We start from the raw sequence: 26,742 nt of genomic DNA, 5'->3' as shown, positions 1-26,742 counted from the left end.
TACAGCAACCGACTGCAAAACTAGGCATTTGTCACAGCATCTGTGCTTGAGGTAAAGCCATCTATATGGTACATTATCAAAACAATAACAACCGCAGGTATCTACCTCCCAGCATGGGAACTTTAGAGGTCCACATACAAACACATGCCTGTCTTTGGGGATCAGGGACCACAGACTTTAACTTGCCCAAACACCACCAAGGGTCCGAGCATCACTCCCATAGAGCTTGCCTCTCTGCTCCGCTCCTCATCTGTCCGTGCAAGTAACAGCACTTCCACGTCCCACTGGGGTAGTACTCTCAGATTATCATCTTCAAGATGTATGAAAGCGAAGTGGGCAAGGATACTGCAGAAGACAATCCTTTGCAGAGATGATCCGATACTGCTGTTCCTGCCTCTGCAAGCGTTTCCAATGTCAGCGTGTCTCAAGGACACAGGCACTTCCAGCACATCATCCACCCAAATAAATATAGGTGATAGAAAGCACCAAAATTTAGAGTCTCCAAAACCTTGTGAATGAAGCTCTGCCAAAGCATGGGTCTAACTTTTACAGCTGTGCAAAATCAGATCTAGCTGTCCAGTAAGTGGGAAAGAGCCATTTGTCTATCCAACTAGAAAAATATCTGCTGGTTAAAGAAACAGCAATCAAACAAAGAGATGGTAAGTGCCAGCAATGTTTTACGATGCAGAAGTCAGAGCCACAAAAATACATCCCTGGGAGTGCTAACACCCTAATGAAAACAAGACCCAGAACACAAAAAAGGGGCAAAAGCACAAAACCCCCTTACCTTCCCCCACAATTCTGCCTCATGAGCAGTACCAGAGAAAGAGTTCTGTTTTGGGTTGGGGCTTCTTCCCCCCAACCCCCCAAAAAATTAAACCCTTTTGTTTGGATTTAAAGAAAGAGAAAAGTAATGCCAACCACTTTTTAAATTAAATTTCGGTTTCATGAAGTTTTGTGGGGCTTGGTTGTTTGTTTTAAGTTTAACATCACAAACCAAAACGAGTGGCTGCTCTTTCCAGAACGGTCTCCTCCTGGTTCTTCTCAACACAAAAAGATGAGAAGAGGAGGTTGAACATCCCAGCTCTCAAAACCACTGTCACATATAGGAACCTTCTGGGCAAAGAACACCCTGAGAAGGTGAAACCAGCAACTTTTCATCCCACCTCATATTCAGACCCTTCCCTTTCGTGGGGTCTGTGGAGGAGGAAAAGAAAGGGAAGCCATAACACAAATTCGCATACAGAAATACGTTTAAGAAAGCAAAGCACCGAGATTGATTAGAGTGTTCCGCTGCTTTAATAAAGAGCCTAATGATGTCCAAATTACAGCAAAGCTCAATTGTGTAACCAAGGAGCCAAGATTTCATCCTTGATAAGGACATGGATTTCTGTCTCGCAGGAGAAGCCTGCAGTTCACTAACAAAGATGACCTTTTATATTATACTCTTCAAGGCCACAATTAGCTGGAGAAATACTGTACTAACTTGGCAACATGAGTTTTTGTACACTGTGCTAATTTTTAGCAGAATCTTGCCAAGACCATTACCATCTTCTAACAAGACAAAAAAAAAAAAAAAAAATACAAAACCCACTGCTCTCCAGACCCAAATTACTTTCCACAATGCAATGCAGTTTTAATTAAGATGATTAAATTACAGCAAAAATGATTAAGATGATATCCCACAGCAAACCACTAAAGGTATAACACCTTAATCCAGAAGAAGCTGGCAAACACATATCCATGATAAAGTATTCATGAAAAGCTAGAATTTTACACATGAACCAATTTTACATCACTCAAACAATACCTTGGGAGATATTTGTCACAAGTAAAAAAACAGTGACATCCATCAACAGAGCACAGTTTTTCTGAGACTACACAGAAAGAAATCTACACAGAAAAAATTGAAAAGGCTACAATTACTTTGACAATGTTTCTACAGCTCAAAGGAATTTGGGGGTTGAAATAAATGGTTTCCTTCTCCTTCCCAGGGCTCCCAAAATCAATTTTATATATATATCATTCTTTTTTTTTTTCTTTAAACAGACGTTAGATCAGAAATGCATGTGAAATCAGGTCACTGCAATAATCATGTACGTGGTACATTTCCACTATTGCCTATTAACTATGAGGTTTAAATGAATGAGGAAAGTCTCAGATCCATATTTCACCAGTGGAAATTATTAATATAAACATAGCACAGCTCAGGTTTTAACCTTACCATCCAACTGGGCCTATTCTCCTTCGGAGAAGGGTAAATGGTATTAAATTAACAGACAGGGTTCAAAAGGCAGCTACACGGAGGCATGTATCCCATTAAGACCTGGGAAAGGATCCTGCCATGGGAGCCCTGGGCTTCAGGTAGCTTCTCGTGGTGCTTCAGCACTGGATAAATTCAAGCCTGTGATCTTCAAGAAATGGTAGCTTCAGCGTATTTAAACAAAAAAAAAAAAAAGCCGTGCCATTGCGATGAAAAAGAGTTACAAACCAGCTATTTCTAGGTGCAATCTTCTGGAAACCCTCTGCAGGGACAGAGGCAAATGACAGAAAATGGTAGGAGAGATTTGCAAAGAAGAGGAACAAGCGACACAGCTCTGGCCGGTGCCTCTCCCAGCCCATGCCCCAGGGAAGGGACAGGACAGGGACAGGGCTCCAACGTGGCCATCCTGCTCAGGTGGGAGAAGAATTGAAGCACATGGCACCAGTCGTGCCATGCCACGCCACTTGGCCAGGGACTGTTTGATTCTGGAGTGCAGACGTAACCCCAAATCGTCTTAAAAGTTGTGGCTGAATACACAAGAAGGTACTAAGTAACTAAGCTTTTCCTTGCTACAGACCTCTGTGACTCCTCTAAGACTGACCCATACCAGGGGGTTTTGCAGAGTTAACTACATCGGAATGAAGTCCCACAATGTAGATCCATTCCCAAAATGCTGCTGTGCTTAGCATCTGGGACTCCTCTGGGGCTGTTTGCTTGTTCACACTAGCTGTTAGCTCTCAAAATGAGGGGTGGAGAGGGGCAGAATCCCTAAAAAATACCAGAAAAGAAGAAAAGATATCTGCATGTGGCATTACACGGCCATACTAGAGAGATACTAACAACCCTGCAGGGTCACCCAACCGCACAGGGATTCAGGATACAAAAACCCTGAAGAGCTCTTTAAGGGCAAGTGCATTAGTGAAACTTGGAAATTTTTTTTTTTTTTAAATGTAACTCTGAATGCCCAGTTAAGGGCTAGCTTCCTCCCAGTAGTAATTAGCTGGATCTGACAAGAGGCAAGGTCCAGGTGAGAGGTTAACTTTGTATTTTTCTTTAATAGACGAAGAAAAGCCTAAATGGAGCAAGATAAAATTCCAACATAAATCCTCCACCAAGACTGCTATGAAATAACTCTTTTGTTTAATTATTATGAGTTGGATCGGCAAACACTAGATCCCAATGGACAGAGAGCAGCTGTTACTATAACAGAAAGACATTCATCTTCCCTTCTTGGGACCCTGAAACTCTATCAACAATGCCTGTAAAACGACCCTCTGCTTCCCCCCGCTCCGAGTTTTCGCCTGGCTTTCATATTCAGACCTATTTTTAGCCGACTTTATCTTGCCATACCGCACTTCAAAGTTTTGTACGTTAGCTGCTTCGAAATAATTTCCGTGCACAAGAAGCGTCGGGGACATCAACGGGGCGATTCTCGAGTGCAGGCTGCAAGAACGGCGCGTCCCTTGCTCGGGGTTTCTTCTTTCATCAGCAATTCATTGAGAAGGAGCCTATAGACACAGTTACACAGCCAGATACGCTTGCATCTCACTTATCTGACAGGGTAGGAGCGATCTCATTTACCTTTGGGGCTTACAGTTACCCTGGAAGGACTTCTTTTAGCTGTTATTTACATAATAAATGGCCAATCTGTACAGGATTGCATGGGAAAGGAAATTCTATTACCAATAAAAAAAAAAAAAAGGTTTCTCATGTTTGCTTTTCACAGGACTAACTCCATCCCATTAGATGACAGCAGAAGCTATCTACGGAAAATTATCTATAGCCATAAAAATTATCTGTAAAAGACTTCCCCAGTTATCTCAGGTACAATATAAATGTTAAAATAACCCCCTAGGAACAGACGCATTGGGCCAAACTCCCTGCCGATGCAAACAGGCACAGTGCCAGGGCTTCAGCCAGGCGACAGCCGTGGGGACACGCGCTTGCAGGGACGGTATGTTCAGTGGGGGTTTTTTGGATTTTGTTTTGTTTTTGTTTTTTTTTTTTTTTTTGCATCCACCACCTTCAAAATTCAGGCTAAATGAGCTTTGTGCCACCAAGCTGCACCCACAAGGGGAACTGCCCAGCAACAGCAAGTATGCTCATCAGAAATGCTCCGTCAGACTTTGCTTTTCTTTATCACCTGTGTAAAGAAGCCTGGAAATCAAGAACAGAGGGCCACCGTGTTGCTTCAAAGTCTCTAAAAGGTGATTAAAATCTACACGGGAATTTCTTGCTATAACTAATCATGCCGAGCCTGCCCTTTCTACAGGCCCCTGCTTCTTGCTTTCACTTTAAGAAGATGCTCCAGGAGCCTGAGGAAGGGACTAAGGTCTGTTGGAACAGCGAGGCAGTTAAACAACAGTGATCAGATAAAAATGTCCACCTCCACGAGTTTTGGGTTGTTGGGGTTTTTGTGGGGTTTTTGTTTGGGTTTGTTTTGTTCTAAAAAAAAAAAAAAAAAAGAGCATTTGTCTTCGAAATATTTCAAAGGAAGCCAAGGAGCATGGATGAGGCGGCTCTGTGGCAGGTCACACCCCGTGAGAGCATCCCCACCCGAGGGTCCACACGCAGCATTTCAGCCGGAGATGCTACGGCTCCGGTATTAGCTCCGGTATTATCACCGGTCGGGCACTCACAACTCCACACCACGCCTGCCAGCAGCCAGAGCCGACATCCCAGTAAGGCAGCACCGAGCATCAAATGCACCATCCCTCTCTCCTTCTGGTTATGCCAAGCCTTATCTCATGTGCATCCCAGGCTCCTTGCGTAAACAGGAATTTCACAGCAGGGAACTGCTTCGGGTATGTCAGCAACAGTGCCCATGGCCACCACCCCAAACTCGCTTTTCAGGAGCCGAGCAGGTGAGTGTTATCCAACGCAACTGCACTAAGTATTTGGGAAAATGCCTTGCCCCAGGCATAAGAATGTGCTTTAGCAAAGACTTTCCTATAAAAATAAAAGTGCCTGATAAGTTGTGGGTGCCGAGAGCTACCCAATAGCCGCCAAGCTGTAACTGGATACTCCCACCATGAAAACACAAGGACAACTGAATTTCTCAGCCTGCACATATATAGGGGAATTAGCATTCTTAACCCATTAATTACTCTCAGGAACTAAAGTGGCAACACAAATCCTGCTGAGTTTCAGTTGTCATACTGGGGAAAGAAAAATAAAGACTTGGAGAAACAAGCGAGCTGCGCACCAATAGGTTGCATTGCCATGTCTCCGTTGTCCCAGGAGTGAACTTGCCAGGACAAAACTACCACCAAAATAACCACAAATCTGCACTTTGCTGAGCAGCCGCATCTCAAGTCAACTGTAGTTTCCCTCTGCTGAGTATGGGGACTTCTGCAAATCCGCACGGTAACGTACAGGTCTGAAGCAAAGCAAATGCGTACTCACACCTGAGCGCCTACAAAGCTCACAGGCTCTTCCAAGACCAGTACCATAGTCTCCCTACAACTCTAATACTGTAAAGCTCAGCTTGCTGCCTCAGAGAAAGGCCTGAACATCAACTGTGTCAAAGCCTAAATGCCCTCCTCTCCCAGAAAAAGAAAGTATCAATGGCAAATACAGCGACTGGAGAGGGGAGTTTGTGGACAGCTCAGCCAAACTGCAGCAACAACCACCAGTTCACAGAAGCAAGCCAGAGACTGCAACGCATGAAAACAGCACTAAAGGGGCTTAAAAAGCCTGAAATACCCTCATTTTATGAAATGCTTTTAAAAAGTCATGAAAAGGAGACAGGCCTCGATTGAACATTTCTTCACTTCAGACCCACGTTGCATTCCTCCCTCCCCAGGAATTCAAAACTGTCTGCAGAGGTAAATTATGTATAAGCAAAATATTCCTAAAAGCCAAATTTTAAAAGTTGCACACATTACACAAGGCATTTTAAATACATAATGTCAGAGGAAAGAAGGGTTAGCTGCCTAGACTCACCATTTGATAGATCAGGCACAAATGGAGCTAACTTTATCCCTCTCATCCACTCAAAGGCTTATAATCTCGCACCTTGGAGCAATAAATTAGGAAGAAGCATTACATTAGCACTACAGGCACCACATAGAAAATTTAAACTTCTGCTACCAGTTAGAAAACAAGTTCTATAATGGGAAAAGCTTTAAATAAAAAAAGGTAGACAGTCACAGCACCTAAGACACTACAGGGCAGTGTCAGCTACCACGGACTTTTTAAAATGACCACCTTTGCCGCTGTGGTTGGGGGCTCATTCAGCACAGGCCTGGGATTTTGGATTGGTCTGGGAAGTGCCAGAGACACACTCATCTCTCCCAGTTTGTGTTTATTTCTCTATAAAACTGACAGCAATACATTCCATTTCCAGCTTTACTGGAGGAGGATTAACGCACCCCCTCTGCTGCCATGAGCCCATTTTTCTTCTTCCGTCCTCACACAAGGGTACGTTAGACATGAAGAGTCAAGTTCAAAATCCATGTCTTAATTTGCACGAGTATCCACTTAGATGAAAGATAGTGTAGCTCAGACTGTAAAGTGCTGCATCTTTTTGTGAACGTGCTTTATTCTCTTTAAATAAAGAGGAGGAACTCATATATGGATCTATTAGTATCAGACTGAGACAGGAGAAAGAAAACAAAACGATACCTCTGGTTTCATAAAATTATCAGAACATGCCATTCGTCCCCGCAAATTTAATTCCAGGTGTACAAAAAAGCATAATATGGTGGTCAGAGCACCAGCCGTGGACCCAAGAGGATGGGGAGCAACACTCACGCCCTGCCACTGACCCCCAAGCTCTCGGAGAAGTCACTCCCGCCATAAAAGAGGTGGGAATACCTGGTAAACTTTTGTTACGTCCCATAAATTACGCACTATAGGAATAGGATGCAAACATCCACAGATACAAGTTTTACTTCTAACAGCTCCTCTGCAAACGTTTTAACAGGCTCATTTCAGCTCCTTAATACACCCCTGCTTCCCAAACCTATCAGTGAGCCAAAAAAATGGTGCTTCGGGTCCAGGCTGCCTCCTGCCCAGCATCTGCAAGGCAGCCCTGCCCGCACCCTCCTGCCCGCAGAGCTCCCCTAAGATCCGAAACCGAATCTGCGATGAAATGGCACACCAAGCTGGAAATTGCAGAATTATTAATGAGAAATGGGTAATTCGCATCTTCCTCCAGCCGAGCACAAACGGGCTCCCTCCTTGCGCTGTTTCTTTTATATTTAAATTTACAAACCTGTATGCATAAGCCGGTCCCTGCTTGCGGGCAACCCAATCTAAGAGGAAAGGATCTTCTGTAAGAGCAAAACCACCTCAACCACCTCCAACAAAGTCACCAAAAGAAAAGGAAAAAACCAAATCGTGTAAGGTGGCCAGAGCAGACTACTAGATTAAAGCCTGATTTTACCCGATACAGAAAATTTCCTCATGCAGCTTGTTTTTTTAGTATAGGTACAAAATATTTGGTGTGACCTTGGGTAAGCCACTTCACAATACAGCAGGGAACACTTGCAGACAGTAACATTTGTTCATGCTTGGCCCCTCTGCTCAGCATTTTTGGGGCAGGGACCTTCTCTCTACACAAACAGCACTTTGCAAAAGAGGAGCTGTTTTTTTCAAGGCACCTAGACATCAGTAACGTATTTTTTTCTTAAGTAGCATAATGGACCAATGCCACATGCAATAACATAATCAGAGCAACAAGACTCAAATACTGGCAAAAGAAGAGGCACTTGTGTGCTGGAGGGAAGCATATTATTATTTTACAGGGTACACTGACAATTGCTGCTCTTAACTTTTAGTTTGAATTGAAGCTATACCATAGCAGAGGAGGAAGATGACAGAAAGAAAAGAACATGAAATTGGTGAAAAAGACCAATGGTTATATTCAAATCTAAGCATAAAATGTGCTGGGTCTGCAGAATGCAGGCAGAGTGTTTCATCTTTAATTTACTTCTCTGCCCCTCTGACTTCAGTGGCTCCAAGAAAACTTACAAGGAAGATTTTTGGGCAGGGGAGGAAGGAAGTGATATACATTTTTTTAATATACCTTAAAGGTACAAATGACTAAAGAGATACAAAATTATTTCAGGCTGAAGTAATAATGAAGAGAAGAGATTAGACATTAGTTGATCCTCAGTGGTTAATGGAGGGGAAAGGCAGGGGAGAGGAGAGCTTATACTGGTGAATGCTGCAGCCACAAACACCTCTCTTGAACACATCCAATTTCACTGATGTGAAAATCTCCACATGAAGGAACAGACGAAAAAGAGCTTAAGTGGGAACAGGGTGCAGAATGCCAAGTGCTACACTGAATAATTCAGATCCAGGCAGCACTATTGGCCAGGCAAGAAAATCACACCCCCCTGCTAGTTTTAAAATCAAAGGCCAAGGAAGGATAAAAGAGAAAGACAACACCTCTTTAAAGCAGAGATTACGCTCCGTGGTTCCCATTTCCCAACTTCCCACAATGTTTTGTTACAGCGAGAGCGCCGGAGCCGGGGTACTGCGGTAGTGCCAAGGCATGGCACCACGTTGTCCGCATCGCTGCCCGCGGCTGACCAAGGGACCTGGAAAATGCTGCCGCCTTTCCGACACCCCTCCTTCAGTCCAACGGCAAGAAAAAGCCAACTCTGAAGCAGGTACCGACCAACCCCGACTTTGTAAGAGTTGCCTTCGCAAGATTTTTTCCAGCGCATAAGTAGTTCTTCGGTCGCCAAAGCTGAGGGCGAGACGCCATCAGGGCTTTCACTTGGGTCGTGATTATGACTGAACTCAACCAGGTTCTCTCCCCTGCCTCCACCCTTCCCAAATTATAGCAACGCTTCTCCAGCACCGGCTGACGGGGCTGGATACACAGATTTCCAGGTGAGGGACGGAAGGCACCACCATAAGGAGAGGCCCGGCGCCGGGTGCGGTACTCCCTGGAGAAGGGGCATCCAGCAAACTACTTTGCCTTGGCCACACACAGCCAGAAGCACAAGGGTTATCAAGTTGCTTCTGCAACTTTTAGACTACAGGTACTACGTTAAGCTTGGAATAACTGTCCTGGGTGTGTTTGGTAAAAAGGTGTTATATTTTACGGGGCTTGAAAGATGGAGTGCTACTAAAATCCCATTTAATTCTCACTATTCTAGTGCAGCTCCACATGGTCAACTACTATTAACATTAAATTTTAGAAGTGCTTCTAAAAGTAGGCCCTGAAATACGACAGCCGTAACACCTTCCACAACGAGGCCCAAAAGTAGAACAACTTTGACTTCTTTTTATTTTATAGCTGTCCCGGCTTTCTAGAAACAGGCACCATGTGGACAGAGCACACAAGCACACCTTTGCTGGGTGCCCAGCCTCAAACCATCTCTTCCATCCACCTCCTTCGCTCTTGATAAATTAAGTTAAACATCCCTTGGTTCCTTTTACACCTGCAACACTTCTTGCAGAGGAACCCACCCCGTGGACAGGCACAATGCAAATCACAGCAGTGGGATTCCTGGGCTGGTCTTATCATCCCATTACAAATGCTCCAAAAGCTGTTCCTCTTCCATCTGAACCTGTGTCCTGCTTCCCAGAACTGGTGAAGCCAGGAAACCCCTCCAGGCTGATCTGCAAAGCAAGGAGTGCGTGCGTGGTGGGGAAAGGGGGAAAATGGTGGGAGGGAGAGAAGAGAACAAAAACAACCAAAAAAAAAAAAAAAAGGAAGGAAAAAAGTGAGGCTGGCCTGTTTCTTTCTTCTCTACCATCTATTCAGTGGCAGCAGGGGAGGTCTACAACTGTTGCGTCACGTAAAGCACAAAAAAACCTGACAAGCGTGTTTTAGCTGATGGAGACCAGAGTGGACAGGAGGCTGGTGACAGCTCGAACGCGGGGAGTAAGAGACCTCCGCTTTAATTGGCTGTTTCTTACTATCTCACCAAGCGAGCAGGAGCGTTACAGCCTGGATGGGCTGCTCAAAGACACAAGAAATGGCAGAAATTTCAGCGTGGAAATACTTTAGCTAACTACCCAGGCTCAGGTTAGACTCTCACTCCGGTCCAGGGATACTGAATATTTAACCCTGCCTGATCCACAAAAACATACACCAAAGGGAGGATGCAGAAGATGCTTTGAAATGGGGGAGGGGGGGCGGGCAGGGGGAGTTAAACCACAGGCTGTGCAGGACCTGGAGAGGTGTTTATAAATAATGCCACTAAAAATAATACACTGCGCACTCACATCTCTAACATAGCATTTTCTTCTCCACAGAACTGTGACAATGGTTATCTCGGTGGGATAATTATCTAGATTTGATGACAGATTAAAAAAATATATATCCCAAACACCTGTTCAAGAGTTTTGTGTTTTTAAAGGCCATTGCCATTAACCTTGGGCCATGCACTTCATTGTGTTTAATTAGCAAGCTAATGAAGCCAGTTTTATTCCCTTTCTCAAGCACAAGAGGATAAATACAAGACAGTGAAAGAGGAGACCAGATCCATTTGCAGCACAGTTCATTGCTGCATGGCATTACTTAAACTTGCACCAAAATAAAAGTAATGTAATGGCTCGGGAAAACGTGTTAGCAATGCATTCTGCAAGACGAATCCTTTTACACCTTCTGTATTTTCTAAAGCTCATAGATTAAAACATGATTTCTGAACATTTGGGCTGCAGAAAATTTGCAAACAAAGGGCTAAAAATGAACATAATGTTTTCCTCAATGAATCCTCAGTATTCCAAAAATTAAGCATAACAGATTTCTTTTTTTTTTTTTTTTTTTTAAAGAATAGCAGCCCGTGCTTGCTTTGTTACAGCCAGCCAAGGTAGCGATGAGAAGCATCAACAATGGAGGTCAAGCGATTTTCGAAAAGCCCACCACTTTTGCACAGTCCTAACATGTACACACACAAAAGACATACTTCAAGCAAAGCCCAGTGCTATGAATCCCAGCAACACATTGCAACTTTGGGTATCTGAGGTTGTTTCATTTTTTTTGACTGAACAGCTTTAGGAAAAACTGGACAATGAAGATCACATTGATAAATACTCGTAAATATCACAAGAAAGGCAGAAAGGCTTTAAAAGAGAGGGAGGGATTTACAGAATTGCTAATGCACTGATTTAATGATTCAAAAGGACCTTTCCAAATAAACAGAATTATATTCATCTTCTGGGGTTTCTTTATTGTATTTTCAGGGGGGAGAAAAACTCAGCATAGGTATGCCCTATCATATTATCCTTTTCATAACATGATACATCTAAGGAGCTTTCAGGGTTAATATTTTAAAGCAATTGCTTTTTTCCTCCAACTTAGATTTCTGCCACTATACGCACAGAGCCATAGGATCAGGTTAAAAAACAAACCCAAACAAAAACCCAACCCCACACCCAAAACAAAAACAACAGCAACAAAAAAACCCAAACCCGGAAGCCATCTCTTTTATTGAATCACCCGAGATAAAAGGATTCCAAGATATATGGAAAGAAAATACATTGACCATAAATCTCCTTTATGCACATAATAGAATTTTCCAGCCAAGAGAGCTGTTGTGATGATAGCAACGCCGAGCACCACGAATACTGATGGCACACACACACACCCCCCGCCTGCTTCTTCCAAAATACCTGCTCTCCCTCAGCACTGCTATGTAAATACAAGCCCGCACAACCCCCTTTCCTAACACATGGAAACAAAGCTGCGTACAAGTGTCCCAGTGATCAGATAAAAAAAAAAAAAAAACAAGCTGGCTTTGCTTACCATCAAAATAATTTTTTTTTTTAATTTTTTTTTTGCCCGCTCCCTTTTTATTGCCCCCCTCCCAGCCTCACACTTTCGGTGTGACTTAAAGAAAAAAAAAAAAAAAAAAAGAAACAATTAAGCGATGGCACTGTTTATAATGCCAAAGGCAGGCGGTGGCAGTGCATATTTAATGGGCACTCGGAACAAAGGAAGCCCGGCTGCAGGAGCGCCCCGGGGCCGGCTCCGCCGCCCGTTCCCCCCCGCGCCCTGCCCCGTACCCCGGCCCCGCCGGCCAGCCCCTTCCCCGGAGCGTGGGGGGGGGACACACACACGCGGGGAACCCCCCCCACCACCGCCGCTTTGCAAATACAATGAAGCCGCGATGGCAAAACCGACGGGAACTCCCCGGCTGCCCATCGCGGAGCGGGGAACGGGCACGGTTACAGCATCGCTGCCTCCCACACCCTGCCCCCGGGAAGCCCTCGGCCACGAACAGACCCCCCCCACGACACCCCCACACACACACACACACCGCCCCCCGCCCCGGGCTGGGAAATGGAGGTAACGTAAGAAGTTACTGCCCAGCGCCGGGGCGGGGGGGGGGGGGGCGGCAGGCTCAGCCCCTGGGGGTGGGGGGCTCAGGGGGGGTCGTGGTGACCAGGCAAAGGGGGGGGGGGGGGCAAAACTGCTGCTTCGGTTTCTTCCTGGGGGATACGCAGCAATAATAAAAAAGAGTGGGGAAAAATAATAATAATTAAGAAAAAAAAAAACCAACCAAACCAAGGAGGGGAAGTGGGGATTTCAAGCGTGCCCGCGTTTTCAGTGCTGGAAGGGGGGCACAGGGGGTCTGAACCCTCTCGCCCCCCCCCAAGGGCTGCGGGAGGGGGCACCCCATAGAGAACATCTCCCCCCTCCGCCCCCCCGGAGCGCTGCCCGGGTGCCCCCTCCTGCTCCCCCGGCCGTGCCCGGGCTTTCGGCTAACTTCCACCCCGCGTCCCTCGGCAAAACGCGCACCCCGCAGCTTGGAGCTGAAGTTTGGGGGCCAGCCCAGTTCCATAAAATCAATGGGATGAAGAACATACGAAATAAACACACACACACACACCCCCGCCGCAAAAGCCTCCTCCCGGGGGATGCTCCCCCCCCCCCCCCCGCCCCGCACACCCCCTTTTTCCCAACTTTCTCCCAGCTCCCCGCAGCGCCAGCCAGCCCCAAACGGCTCGTTTCGTGCTAACAGGCAATCCCCGACGGGACCGCGGCGTCCCGGGGGGCTGAGGGGGAACCGGGGGGCTGAGGCGGGGGGTCCCCATTCCACACACACACAACCCCCCCGGCTTACACAACCGCAGCCCGGTAGGAGCGGGGCACACACATGGCCACTACCTGAGCGGCTCCGGAGTAACCCCCAGGTCTCCTGCCGCTGCTCCCAACTTCTCCACACCCCCCCACGCCACACACACCCCCCCACACACACCACCGGCTTCCCCCCCCCCTCCGCCCCCGCTCCACTCCGGCAGCACCCGCCTAGAAGTAAATGCCCATTTTTGTAAAGTTTCCTCGATATCGCGCCGTGTTTACATTGCCATTAATTCCCACAGGCTGCCTGAAGGGAACAAAAAGCAGCACGGGAAGGCTCGTCCTGCGAGCAGGGAGAAAACGGGGGGGAGTGTGTGTGTGGGGGGGGTGAGGGGGTGAAAAGAAAAAAAAAAAGGAAAAATCATAATTAAAAAAAAATTAAGCGGATCGCAGCGGTGGGGTCATTCCCCCAGTTTGCAGGCTCGCTGGTTGCTCTGCTCTGTTTTGGAGGGTGGCTGCAAATAATTGCACGGCCCATTCAATTCTGCATTTGGAGAGGCGACCGTAAGCCCGAGCGGGAGGTAAACACGCAGAAATGCACTTACCTGCACAGAAAGTTCCACAAAGCAAGGCGAAAGTCAGCCACGAAGCAATCATATTCCTTTACTTTTTTTTCCTCGCGTGCCCCTCTACCCCCAAGGGAAGCAAAAATAAAAAGAAAAAGATCGAGAGAGTGAAAGAAGGGGGGAGAAGCGAGGCTCTGCCCTCCCTCTCTCTCTTAAAAAGAAAAAAGAAGAAAAAAATCCTGGGAGGGGGAAAAAAAAAAAAAAAAGAAGAAAATAAATCGGATTTAATTCCTTCGCAGTTGCAAAATGTATCCAGTGGAGAGGAACAGCCCCGGACGGTTCGACCTGCTCCCGCCTGGCCCCGGCGTTTAGCTCCGAGCTTTCCAAGAGTTTCTTTCCCTGGGCTTTTGTGCTGGGAGCGCGGCGTGCACCACACACCGACTCCCCCTCCTCCTCCTCCTCCTCCTCCTCCTCCTCCCAACCCAGCCCCTCCGGCTCCCCCAGCAGCAGGGGCGAGCGCACACGCACACGCGTGCGCGCACCCTCCCCGCGCAAATGCACGCGCAGCCGTGTGCAAGGCGCGCAACACACGCACACGCACCCCCCACTCCCCCCTCCCCACGCCGCTTCCCCGTGCAACGCACACGCGCTCCCAGCACCGGCAGCGACGGCGGCGAAACTTTGCAAGGTTACCGACCCCCCATCCAGGGCGGCTGCTGCGCGGCAGGCAAGAGCCCGCGGAGGAGGCGCGGAGCGGGCGCGGAGAGGCGGAGCGGGGCTGGCGGCGGCGGCGGGCCGCGGCATCGCGGGCTGCGCGGGGCGCGGAGCGAGGGGGCGGCGGGAGCAGAGGCTGGGTCGGGAGTTGCCATGTATGGGGAGGGGGGGGGGGAGGTGGGGGAAAAAATAAAAAATAAAAAAAAGAAAAAGGCGAGGGGGAGGGGAAAGGGGAGGTTTGTTGTTTGTGTTGTTGGTTTGGGGTGGTTTTTTTTTAAGAATTAAAAAAAAAAAAAATCCTGAACCGAGTCCAAAATGGCTTCTAAAAAAAAAAAAAAAAAAAAGGGAGAAGCCAAAGCGGAGCCAGCGGGGGAAACCCGGATGTTTGATACAAAGAGGCTGGAGGGGGGCGGAGCGGCGCGGGGGCTCCGCGGCCGCTGAGTGGGGAGCGGCGCTGCCCGTCACGGCCGCGCCCCGCGGAGGGACGCGCACCGCCCGCCCCCCCGTGGGGAGGCCCGGGATGAGGCGGCGGGGGGGGGGGGGAGAGGAGGAGGATGGAGGGGCGCGGGGCCAAGGGGGTGGCCGCCGGGAAGCCCCCCACCCCCCGCGCCCGCCGTCTTCCCACGGGAGAGAGCAGCGCTGCCCCCCCACCCCCCACCCCCGGGGGTAGGAATAAACCGCGTCCTCAGAGGAAAAACAATCCTTCTCTTCCAGGCTGGTGAGAATGGGGTTTCCCCGCTCGTGTCCCGCCTGCCCCGGAGCCTCCCCCCCCCCCCCCCCGCACCCCCAAAAAAGTCCCTTGAGCCCAAGACCCTGCAGGAGCGATGGCTGGGGGACGGTGTCCTGGGGTGCCAGGGCTGAAGGGAACCTCAGCCGAACCCAGGTTGAGGGCGTTTCAGGGTTAACAAGGTTTTCTCTATTGCCAGGGTGACGGGAATTGAACTCTCTCCGCGATTTATTTTAATTAGAACTAAATAATACGGCATTAGGGAGCACCAAAGGAATCGTAAGGGGAAGGAGGAGGAAGGGGAGATGCTGAAGTTGGGTCATTCCCAAGGCTTCGGGTCTGCGAGGTCCACTGACTCACCGGGAGAAAGGGCTGCGGCACCGACGGACGCTGCGCGTCAGCACAGGGTGGTAGATCGCAGGTCAGCTCCCTCTTAATTTGTCCGACGGGGAGTAAGGCTGAAAATATTTCTAAAACCATTTGCTTTTTCCTCTGGAGGGAGATAAGAGTAAATATGAATCATTCTTTTAAAAGTTTGAGACGCGTTTTGTTCCAAGAAGAAATACGTATATTTTTTTACAGTAAGAAGTTCGCAGGAAACTTCAGGAAGCTTTTATTAAGGGCTTGTAACCTCTCTGAAGCTGGAGACTTTTTTTATATACGTACAGCACTTGCGTAACAAGGTCTTAACTGTGAATGGGATTCCTAGGTGCAGTTGCAATAAACTAATTAATAGTATCATTCATGGTGTCATACCTCATTTGTATGTTTACTATAAGTAAAGAGGAATTCATCGGCAGGAGGATAGTGGTTGCGACTTTAAACGCGATACTCTTGGGGGAAAGTTACAGCTAACGCGTGCACCGACAGGCAATGCAATTGGTAAGGCTACCAAAAGTGCTCAAGAAAATAAGTTTTGGAGCAAAAAGCAGCAAAACCAAGCCCATGAAGAGCTAGCGCTGGGCAGGTCAGTGGCACGGAAAAAGCAAGGTGGGTAATGTCACCCAGCTAGTCAAACAGCTAGGAAAACAAAAAGGAGACTTGTGTGTCAAAGGGATGGGTCAGGGATGATCCCTATTTATTCAGAAACAAGCGCTCACAGGTAGGGTTTGGGTGGTTTTTAATCTGGAGGCAGCGAGGACCCATGTTGTCACCGGATGCTTGGGGGACAAATCACTGAGAAGGCCACGCAGGGTGCAAAAGGGAATGCAAAACAGTGGTCAAAGGAGAAGTAAATGTCCTGGCCATGGGCTGCAGCAGCTCAGGATACATTTAGAGCCTCAAGAGAAGAGGCAAATAATGGGTCAATATTTCCTATACGGCTGCGTATTTCATTCAAAAGCAAATAACGGGTCAATATTTCTGCTTATTTCAGTCGAGGAGTAAGTTCTTAAACAGCTACCGAGTGGCTGAAGTAAGGAGAAACGTGTGGGGTGATAAAATACGACCCAGCGTTTCACCGTACCGGCATCCCCACGATTAGCTAAAATGAGACGTTTAGTTCGTACCAAGAAAATATTAACCCTCGGGAGCAGGCAGTGTGTCTAACGTAGCGATCGCTCGAGCTGCGTCCCTGCTCAGGCTGAAACGCTCCCTGGCCAATGCTGCTCCTATTTTTAATCACTGCGCTATGAAAAGCCCCGTTTCACAGTGCCTGAATTTGTGCTTTACAGGCAGAGACCTGGGAGCACGTTTATCACGCGGCTGTCATCGCTTTTGAGGAAACGGGCCCAGAGCGCTTTGGATGTTGTCCTAAAGCCACCCAATAAGGCGGGCGTAGCGTGGCCTTTTGCACTTGGACAGCGTGCTGCTGCAGGCGATGCTGCAAAGAGCAAACCGATAGAGAGCCGGACCCAGGGCGATTTTTGCCCCGGGATAAACGATACCCTGAATTTTCATTTATTAAATTGCAGTCTGTCTTGCTTACATTGTTTCACAGGGAGATGTTTACCCTCCTGAAAAGCTAAAATGTTTTCTCTACTTGCAACATAAAAGCCCAGGAGTGAGTATTGTCGCTGGAGATAATGTTACAGCCTTAGCAAGATGACACTTAAAAACTTCATCAGCCTCCAAGAATTCCGGAAATAGTGATGAAGAAAGGTAGCAAGTGTTAAGAGCAGGCAGCGCTTGCAAGAAGTGCCCTTACAAGCGGCGTTTTCAAGAGCTTTTTTCTGTTTCCAGTTATCATTAGAGCTGCACAGCTCAGACCGTTTTTAAATAATTATACTTAACAGTTAAAAAACCTTCCTGCGCTAAAATAAATTTTAACTAAGATGGTTTTATGCTTTGCAGCCTCATATGACACTCAATCTTTCTTGTGTGACTGTTGTAACAAGTCAAATTCATGTATTTTGATACCCCGCACGTGATAAAGATACTTGGATCACTTAAGCCTGTACAAAACTGCAGTGCTCGCATGTCATTTATCTTAAAATCCTATTGTAGCTCTCGTGAAATGTAATTTCTTCAGTGAATGGAAATTTATACTGACAGAGGTGTTATAAAACATGGAAAATACTGGGGGAAGGGGACCCAACGTTTCCTTTATCTCTTCAAGTATTCACTAACGGTGATTTATTTTTCAGCTCGGTGTTGGTTCGTTGCAGGTTACAGAGCCCTCGTGCAATTAAAGAGAGCCGTTTCCAGTCTTCTTAAGCAAAACTGGCATTACTTGCAACAGGTGAGAAATGCGTGCTGCAGACCCAAGACAGCAAACTGGTTCACAGGCTGCAGTTGCCATATCGGTTCCTAAAGCCGCTTGTAGGAAATCACTCAGCCTAAAGAAACTCCTGGGATCCCAGCCTCTACTTCCTCTTTCAAAATGCATGGGTAAGAAAAAACTATTTATATTCATAATCTTGAGTAAATAAATTGTCACTTTAACGACACATTTTGTTGTAATTAAGCACTTCCCGGTAATAACCAACCCACACTATGAAGCGGTTTCTTAATATAATGGTAAGCTAAGTTCTCGGTTGTGAGCAGAATTAGGAAGCTTTTAAAAGCACAGACCAATTAATACAGCAGGGCAATGCTGCACAGTTATCAACGTGTGGAAATAAGGGGGGTTTGCTAAAGAACTCTATCCTTATTTTCAAGAAACACTGTTGCTTTATGGTCAGTATCTCACCTGCAGAATTTCCCAGCAGGTTTTATACCCAGTAGTAGCCTGACTCTGCTCTCGATGGCTTTGCCTGACTCTAAAGGGAACAGACCTGAGGCAGACTTAAACCTTCCCCAGCTTTCTAAGGACTCACTGCTGTCACCTCTCCACAATGCAGCTACAATTAACTTTGCTAGAATTTCTATATTTGAAGCAGCTTTAAATTAGAGCCTGAACTTCCAGACTTGGATGCAGATGGTCTTTGCTACTGTCTGTACGAGCCCTTGGTTTTCACACTAAAAAAGCCCACCCACGTTGACAAATTTGCCCTTTGCGGTCTGGCTTCAGTGCAGCCAATAAAAATAGCGAGTGATACGGCAGACAGAATGGGCCCTAAACTATACGAAGGTATTTTTTGATAGCTTTTCTTAGCTCCAGACTAAAGAGCAAGGCATCAGATGTTGACAGATTAGAGGGGAATATACCAAGCCAAGGTGTCTGTTACCAAGATGCCCATAAACCAGCAGTTTTGCCATCCTCCAGAATTTGAACTTTTCCCTTGGTTTTCAGTTGTATTTTGATTAAAGCGTAAATAGCAGCAACCGGCATGTGTCAGCCGGTGTCAGAGCCGCACGCCAAAGCTTTGTTCAGGTTGGATCTTTAGCGTCGATTTACTCGTCCGTGGATTTTGTTAGGACTTCTGAGGCATAGCTGATTACTTTTACCACTGTAACCAGCAGAGTCATCGTATAATTATTTCCCTTTAAATCCAGGAGAACTTGTCTGGCCTATCGGGCGGGGAATTTAATTGCAAGAAGGCTCTGGAGGACGGATGGTTGGTGCTGGAAGGTAGCTGTACCGTTAGCATGTTACCCGCCCCCAAAAAGGAGCATCCAGGCTCTAATCCATACCCCCAAGTCATGCCAGCTAGCTGGGAACCAAAGCACGCCCACACTCGAGTTGGAGACTTCTGTGCTCAGACAAGGAGGATTACGGACATCATATGACTAATTCTGCAATGACGGTATATGCTTAATTGGTAATGGACTGCATTTTCTATCTTTTTTTAACCCAGGGCATAGCGCCAAATGTCTGCCTGATGTTTGAGGTTCCTTTCAGGTATTTTCTTCATTGAGACTCACTGTACTTAAGGTTACTGTGGCCGCTGGCTTTGTCTTACGCCCTTAAGTGCTGCTGTGCTTTTTGGTGATGAGAAACCAGCATTCAAATTGCCCTGAAACACCAGCCTGTGCTGCTCTTGCAGCTCGCGGAACAGCTTCCCTGAACCTCAGGTACAAAAGCTCCGGCTGTTGCAAAAGCCGGTGGCCCGGAGTCAGGAAAAGCACAGTATTGAAGTAAACAGACTACAGTACCGAACTTTAGACATTCATTTTAATGCCCTGCTTCCGAGCTCTCTGCCTCAGTTTCCCTGTAAAATACAAATACAGCATTGATGATGCTTAGCTCATAAAAAAAATAAATATCTCTCTTAACTTCCAAGAATGCATGCTGCAGTAAGTTGAAGTCAATGTAAATTCGGTGGAAGGAAGATGTTTTCTGTCAGTTGATGGTACTTAACCATCCAAACAGATTACCAAGTGCTATGGCAGCAAAATCCCTTCTGCTTGAAACATTTAAGACTGCCTGGATGCCACTCAGGAAAATGAGCTCCCAAATTGGTGGTAGCAACACCAGAATCGCTTCTTGATGGCAATCCTGGTGACTGTGACAGCCTCCAGTAATGGCAGTCTAGTAATCTCTTGCTCTGTGCCCATAAAGCACTCTGTCCTTCCATTAAAAGCTGAAGGTAAATAAATACAGGTCCCATCATCAGATCATTTTGCTTGCATAGACGTTACCTACAGAGCCTCTACGTGAGATGGACGAGCAGGAGGGCAAAAGAAAATCTTCCCATCCTCGGTGTAAGGTTAGCCAGGGTGCAACGCTGCAAGCTTGGATGCTGCCAAGTCGCCCTGGTCATTCTGGTTTGCTTTGCACAACAGCCAACGTTGCTGACACTGACTGGGGGTGGCAGGCGAAGGGCAAGGTGTTCAACCTCCTCTGTGCTTGGAGTGTGTCTGGACCAGGTTAGGGCAGCTTTAAGTGCTGCACTCTTTTGGGTGGCTGCCAGCAGATCCCACAGGGTTTTGCAACACCTAAAAAAGAGCCTGAGCCTGAGAATACAACAACCCTTGAATCTGCAGAGTGAGAACAGCATGTTCCGTCACTGCCCTTAGACTGTTCCCTAAGATTATCCATTTAAGTTGCCATCCTCTGTAAAAGGAGATAGTAGGTATTTGCCCACATTGTCTTCAGCTGTTGATGTTTTACCTGAAAATGCAATGCAGGTGTTTTAAAGTGCATCTGGTGGCTACAGCAGCCTGGAGCCAAGGCCTGTCATCTCTCCAGCTCCCTCGCCTTCCTCCCTCCCCAGGTGTTTGGTTGGCAGAAGAACATCTTTCAAATTCCAATATTTTGTTTAAAAAGCTAGACTCAGGGGTTTTTAAACTGGTTGCAATTAGGCTTTAACATCGGGAAAGTTCATACGGAGGTGCCATGTCTCTCTCTGAAATGGCTCTGCTTAAGAAAAGCATCTGTATCCCTCCTGCAGCCAGCTGGACTGCGCTGGAGGGTTTACTTTCACTGCTCTTACCTGTGGCCTTGTGCCTCCTGACACACTCGAGGTATGTATGGAAGGACCAATAAAATATGTCCTGGAGTGTTTGGTGTATTCTTAGAGTTTGTCCCAGATTATTGGCCTTTGTCCCAGATTTCAGTGGTTAGGGTATAAGAATGCCCGGTGGGGCCGAGTGCTTCCTGCATTGCTCTCAGGAAGGCTTTAATCAGGAAAAATACCCTCTCAGAGAAGGCAAATAATTAAGTTTTTGTGGCAAATACTGCCATTAGCAGGAGGTGATAAACGCTCAAGACCACAGTATAAATAGAGCAAGGCAGATGCACTAAGCTTTAGCGTGCAACATTATTGTGTTAGATGGTACTGAGTAATGAATTGGACATCACTACCAAGGTAGTTTTCCTTTTGTCTTTATTGGGACCAGAATTTGTTTTTACACCATAAAGTGTCTGTCTCTGCTGCTGCTCATCATGGGGAAATGCTGGTGTAAACCGCCTGGGGGAAACTCGTCCCACACGCTGGCAGCTGGCAATGTGCAAGCAGGGAGCTAATGTTGGAAGGGATCTTCAGGTGTCATCCAGTCCATCCTCCTCCCTTTCGCAGTGTTTATTCAACCTGTGTCATTCCTAGGAAATGCTCATCCAACCTCTTCCTGCAGTGCTGGGCGCTGCACAGCGCTCCAGGCTCCCAGGACATCGTGAGCTTCGCCTGCAGAACATTTTTCCCCCTGCGTAGCCTCAACCTTCTCTGCTGCAGTTTGGCCCTTACTGAGCACATGGGGGACGGATTGCTGCTTTCCTCTGCTCCAGCTTTTACCTGTTGGAAGATTGTCTCTCTTCAGCCTGCCAAAGCCAAAACAGGCCAATTCTTTTGTCCCTTCCTCGTATTTCTGGCCACGCAACACGACCCTTGCTCTATTCTTTGGGCTGCTTCGTTGTATTTCAAGGGCTAAATTCCCTTGCTGAAGTCCTGGACTCCCCTTGTCACCATCTGCAGCATGCGCTCCTCAGCTCTGGGGGACTTCTCTTGGTTCAGCCCTCCCAGTTACGCTGCAAGTCTTTGGGATGCTGAAGGACTCCCTGATGGACTCATCCAGGCAATATCTGGCTTTCATGGGCTTCCACCTTGGTCTTACCTCTTTACCCTCCCATCACCTGCTTCCCTAGTGCCCTTTCTCAGGCTATTTCCTTAGCTTCATAGCATAGGACATACCACATGTCATAAAAAGGACAAAGTATAAAAACTATTCTGTTAAGAATCCAACCACTGCTCCATCAATTTTGTAGAGAGACAGGAGTGACACGTTGCCAATACAGATGCAGGTAAAGTCCTGCTGTACTCGGTCATGCCTGTGAGAAGAACCTGCTTTCCTTCCCAGCACTCCCCGACATTCAACTCTTGGACATTTTGGCATATTATCAGTGATAAATGTATTCACAAGTGAGAGCAGCCAGCCCTACAGGCTGTGATGCCAGGGTATTGTGGGTTCCTGGCATGGGCAGTGCCTCTACGTGGATTTCGGAAGAGCAAGACAGAAATATTTTTTGTAGCCAGCCTCAAATTTTTATCTATTTGTAGGTGTCTTGATGTCCCCTAAATTGGGATTAGGTCCTTTGGCAGGAAGACTGCACTTCATGTCTTGACTTCCCTGGCCGCATATCCACCCAACCCTCTCTTGGCGAAAGGCCACTGATCTCGTCTTTTATTTTTGCCACCAAATGCCACTCACTTGTGTTGAGAAGGAGGAACTGGCAGCAAGGAAATTATCAATAATCCAGCAAGCTGCTAATCTGTTTCCCATTTTTTGTGGCCTATCCATGCTGTAGGATAGTGCACAGACCCTTAATTATTCATCTACAGTAGTTTAAATAGTTGCCAGTGGCTACTAACACCAGATCTGAAAAGAATTTAATAATGGAGGAGAAGAAAGATTTAAAAAAAAATAAGGATGGCATGGAATAAGGATGAGAAGGGTGAAGGACATATGGCAGAGGCACTGGTTGGGGGTATTCTGGTGGCTTGGGTTCCAGCTCAAGCTTCTGCAGGATCTCTGATAGGCTTTCTTTACTTATCTCTTAAGTCCTGATCAGAATGGGAACAACGGGCTTTATCCACAGAAGTAATTAAAATGTTGCACTCCCTGGCAGGGGAGTTAGTTAAAATCAATTTCTCAAATACACGATGAGGAGCAATTGGCCAGGCTGCTACCGTGCAGAAAAAGATCCGGGGCTGCAATGCTTGGGAGTACAGCAGAAATCCAGTGCTGCAAAAATCCAGCGGTCCTCCCGGGATGCCTATTCAGAGGGGCACACCGCAGAAGGCATGGGACAATCTTTCCATTCAACTTGGCAGTGGTGGGATGTTGGCTCAAGAACAATTTCCATACCTCGGGAAAGATACAGCTCAGCTGGGAAAAGCCCGAAGAGGTGCAAAAATAATGATTGGAGGTGTAGAAAACCTGCTTTTGAGGAAAGGCTGAGAGAGAGAGAAGTGTGTGGTCTGAAGAGGGGACCAAGTTGAGACAAAGCAACTTGCCAAATACGTGCAAGGCTGATGCAAAGAGGCACAATGTGTCCTTGTATCTTCTTCAAGTAGGGCGAGTGATAGGCTTCAGCTCCAGCAGGAAAGTCGTAGGTAAAAGATCAGGAAAAACTTCCCAGTGCTATGGATAGTTCAGCACAGGGATATATTCCCACAGGCTGTTGTGGAATTGTCACTGCAGGAAGGTGTTAGACAAAGATCTTGCAGGGATGGTTGAGGTATTGTTGATTGTACCTGGGGCCTCTTAGAATCCTTTATCCAACTTTCTTTTCCTGTTTCCTCCAGTTGCCACTGAAATCATTGGAATTCAGCACTTCAGCGTTTGGGAAGACCTGCCACAATAGCAATCCCCTGTTTGCAATCAAGGAGATTGCAAGAGCAATCACATGCATATTTAGCTGATGTGCAGCTCCTAGGATTGTAGGGGTACAGAAACAAGCTAAGAAATAAGTGTGCCATAACTGTGGAAGTTCATTATTCTAGAGCATTAAAAATCCAGCCTTTCTTTGACAAGGAAACGCTGCACATGAGTGGAGCTTTTCCACGTGAAATGTTGCAAAGGAATCTCGGTTATGTTTAGCGTTAGGGAGGCACAAAGGAAATCTCATTAGAACCCACTGACAATGATCTGTTATAAAGGGAACAGGAGCAATTCATGAGCTCGGGGAAAAATAAGAGCGCATCTCTGTTCTGCCCCTGTCCTCACTGTCTGCTGCTACTCTAGGACACAGATTTCTTGAGAGAAGGATCTGTGCCTTCTTGCTCATTTAGCTCTTATACATCATGTTTTATTTGCTAGGAGACTTGAACGATGAGCAGCAAGCACTCTTGTTCCTATTTTAAATGCATGGGAACTGCAGTACAGAGAAATAAAATGACTTGCGCAGGGTCACAGAGCAATTCTGTGGCAGGGCTAGGACCAGAACCCAGCTCCCTTGCTCCCAAACCTTCATCTCTTCATTGACCCTTAATTTTAATCACTTTCCAAGGAAGTCTGTTGGTGTCTTCCAGTTGACTTCCATGGGAGTAATGCCAGGTATCAAATGAAGTCACTGGGAATATCAATGCAAAAGAAGCCAATATTAGATGCAAAGAAAGAACTGATGGAAGGGGAAAAAATAGATCTTACAAAAAAAGGAGTAAGTTCTAGTGCCGCTTCCATAATATCATTCCCTCTTTAATTTGTGCCTGGTCAAAATTAAAAAAAAAATAGATTGCTAATATTAATAGATGAAATGAATCTTGAATTTTATAATAGTGGAGGAAATGAAAGGACCAAAGTAATATTGTGTTGTTAACTGAGATTTTAATAATGATTCTGTCCTCAGTTGGTGCATTTGTTCCACAGAAAGTAAATCATTAATGAAGAGGGGGGGAAAACAGTTTTATGGTGATGGATTTTTGAAAGAAAAGTTTAATTTTGCTTAACTTTTAGAAACTCAGAAATATGCCTGGAGCTCTAAAACTAAAAGACAAACGCCTCCAAACCAGTCCACAAGGATGGGATTTAGCCAAGTGGCTAACACTGCCTGGGGCAGGATGGAGTAATGTCCATTGCTCCTCTCCGAGAGAGCTGAGGTGAGTGGAAGAGGTAGGTTAGAGATGTTGGGTTTGATGGAGGAAGGAAGGTTTGAAGGTTTGCTCTTGGTTGGTTGCGTTCTCATAGCTATTTCTGAATGGCATCTGGAGAGCACTAAGGACATCATCCTCACCCTAAACCAAAGGAGATCTAACTGGGCTCATCCTATGGTTTCTGTGGACTTCTGCAAAATCTGCTTCCACCACGTCCTCTGCATGGGATGGGTGGACTCAAACCACTCTTGGTGCCATGAGAGTGTTTGACTTCCCAAGTGAAGAAAGAGCCTGCCAAGGCTAGCATGTCCAGCGGTGGCTCTTGACCTACCCACCGCTATCTTCAGCCGCCTCCAAGGAGTCCCAAAAAAATGGCTCCCTGGAGCAGCAATGCATTTCACACCAAGCCCCTGGTTTGATATGTCGAGCATAGAAAGGATCGCGGTCTCACAGTGGTGGAGAAGAAAAGCATCTCTGTAGCTGGGATTTGGTGCCTAAGAAAAAGCAAATATGGAACATACGTGCCTGCATGTGCATGAAGGAGATGGGGGGAAAACACAGAATTCCCCTGATTCCTTAATGAGCGCAGCACCCCAACAATGAATGTAGAAATTTGCAAATTAAATGACATTTTTGTATGTAAATTATCAAATCAATAAAGAGATGTAAACATTAAACAACATTATATGAGAGCCTGGAGTGTCACCACAAAAATTAAGACCATGTAATTAAAAGTACAATGCAATTTATTTTTATATCGTTCTTCATTCAAATCAACAAATCTTATTACTTACCCAAAAATGTAAAGCAGGCTGCAGTCTAATTCAAAAGATGAAGACAAAGTGGCTATTGAAAAACCTATGTTTCTTGGTCCCTTAGATCTGGCAGCAGTCATGATTTAACATTTTAACTACTGTAATAGGTTATAGTGCTGAAGAAAAGTGCATTAATTACTATGGGAAACCTAAAAAAAAAATCTAATTAAGAAGAATAAAATCATTCTTATTGACTGGGAAAAATAAAACTATGTAAAGGGAAATGAAGGGTGAAAAAACTGAAGACACACAAAATAAATGTGGTCTGTGCAGGGTAGAAAACACACTTCTGCAGTTGCTGGGGGGTGTGGATTTGAATCTGGCTGGAGATCACAGTTTGCTGTGGCTAAAGCTCTTCTCCAGTATCTCACCCACTGGAATTACCTTCTAATTAGCTGCAGCACAAGGAATTGAGTTTGCTCTGAATTCAGCTCAACATGTCTGTGCAGAACCGGCCCCACTGGCTGTGTTTGAAACAACAGGCCAAGAGCGTGAGATTGCACTGCGTCTCTGGATATAGTACGGGTAACTAAATAATTGTCTCGATAGTTGCCATCCTTCCTAAAAAGTCACAGAGGACACGTGTAAGAAAGCAGTCCTGTGTCCCAAACCGTGCAATACATCATGCCTGGGGACACCGTAGGGATGAGTCGCCATGGGCAGATGCGAATCTGCCTTTCAACTAGCCCCAGCCCTTTAAAGTCATTTAAAAGGAACCTTTCTGTGTGAAATACCCACCACCTTGTTTGCTCAGCCCCAGCTTTTGACTTTATCCCCGAGTGGCTGCCGTAAAGGAGCGCCCGCACCCCCATT

General features: G+C 46.5%; 1 protein-coding gene and 1 long non-coding RNA gene across 4 annotated transcripts in view; one reads left to right on the top strand and one right to left on the bottom strand.

The window, feature by feature from the left end:
* Nucleotides 1-14,081, bottom strand: part of ACVR2B (activin A receptor type 2B) — a 106,656-nt gene extending 92,575 nt beyond the window's left edge. Inside the window, exon 1 of the mRNA XM_052807462.1 lies at nucleotides 13,862-14,081. Within this exon, the coding sequence (XP_052663422.1) occupies nucleotides 13,862-13,913 (52 nt within the window). The 5' untranslated portion in view covers nucleotides 13,914-14,081. The remainder of the gene's footprint in view (nucleotides 1-13,861) is intronic.
* Nucleotides 14,082-15,330: 1,249 nt separating this feature from the next.
* LOC128150809 (uncharacterized) lies at nucleotides 15,331-25,796 on the top strand. Of its 3 annotated transcripts, XR_008238189.1 has the most exons (5): nucleotides 15,334-15,684; nucleotides 17,849-18,092; nucleotides 19,140-19,405; nucleotides 23,828-25,120; nucleotides 25,209-25,796. It is a non-coding gene; the product is annotated as an uncharacterized LOC128150809 (long non-coding RNA). The 3 variants fall into 3 exon arrangements; XR_008238191.1 differs by having other exon boundaries at nucleotides 24,978-25,796; XR_008238193.1 differs by lacking the exon at nucleotides 19,140-19,405 and having other exon boundaries at nucleotides 15,331-15,684; nucleotides 23,828-25,796.
* The last annotated feature ends 946 nt before the right edge of the window (nucleotides 25,797-26,742 follow it).

The sequence above is a fragment of the Harpia harpyja genome, chromosome 1 (genome assembly GCF_026419915.1).
Source record: "Harpia harpyja isolate bHarHar1 chromosome 1, bHarHar1 primary haplotype, whole genome shotgun sequence".
NCBI lineage: Eukaryota > Metazoa > Chordata > Aves > Accipitriformes > Accipitridae > Harpia > Harpia harpyja.
The sequence above is the reverse complement of the archived record's forward strand: the minus strand, read 5'-3'. Positions and strand labels throughout refer to the sequence as shown.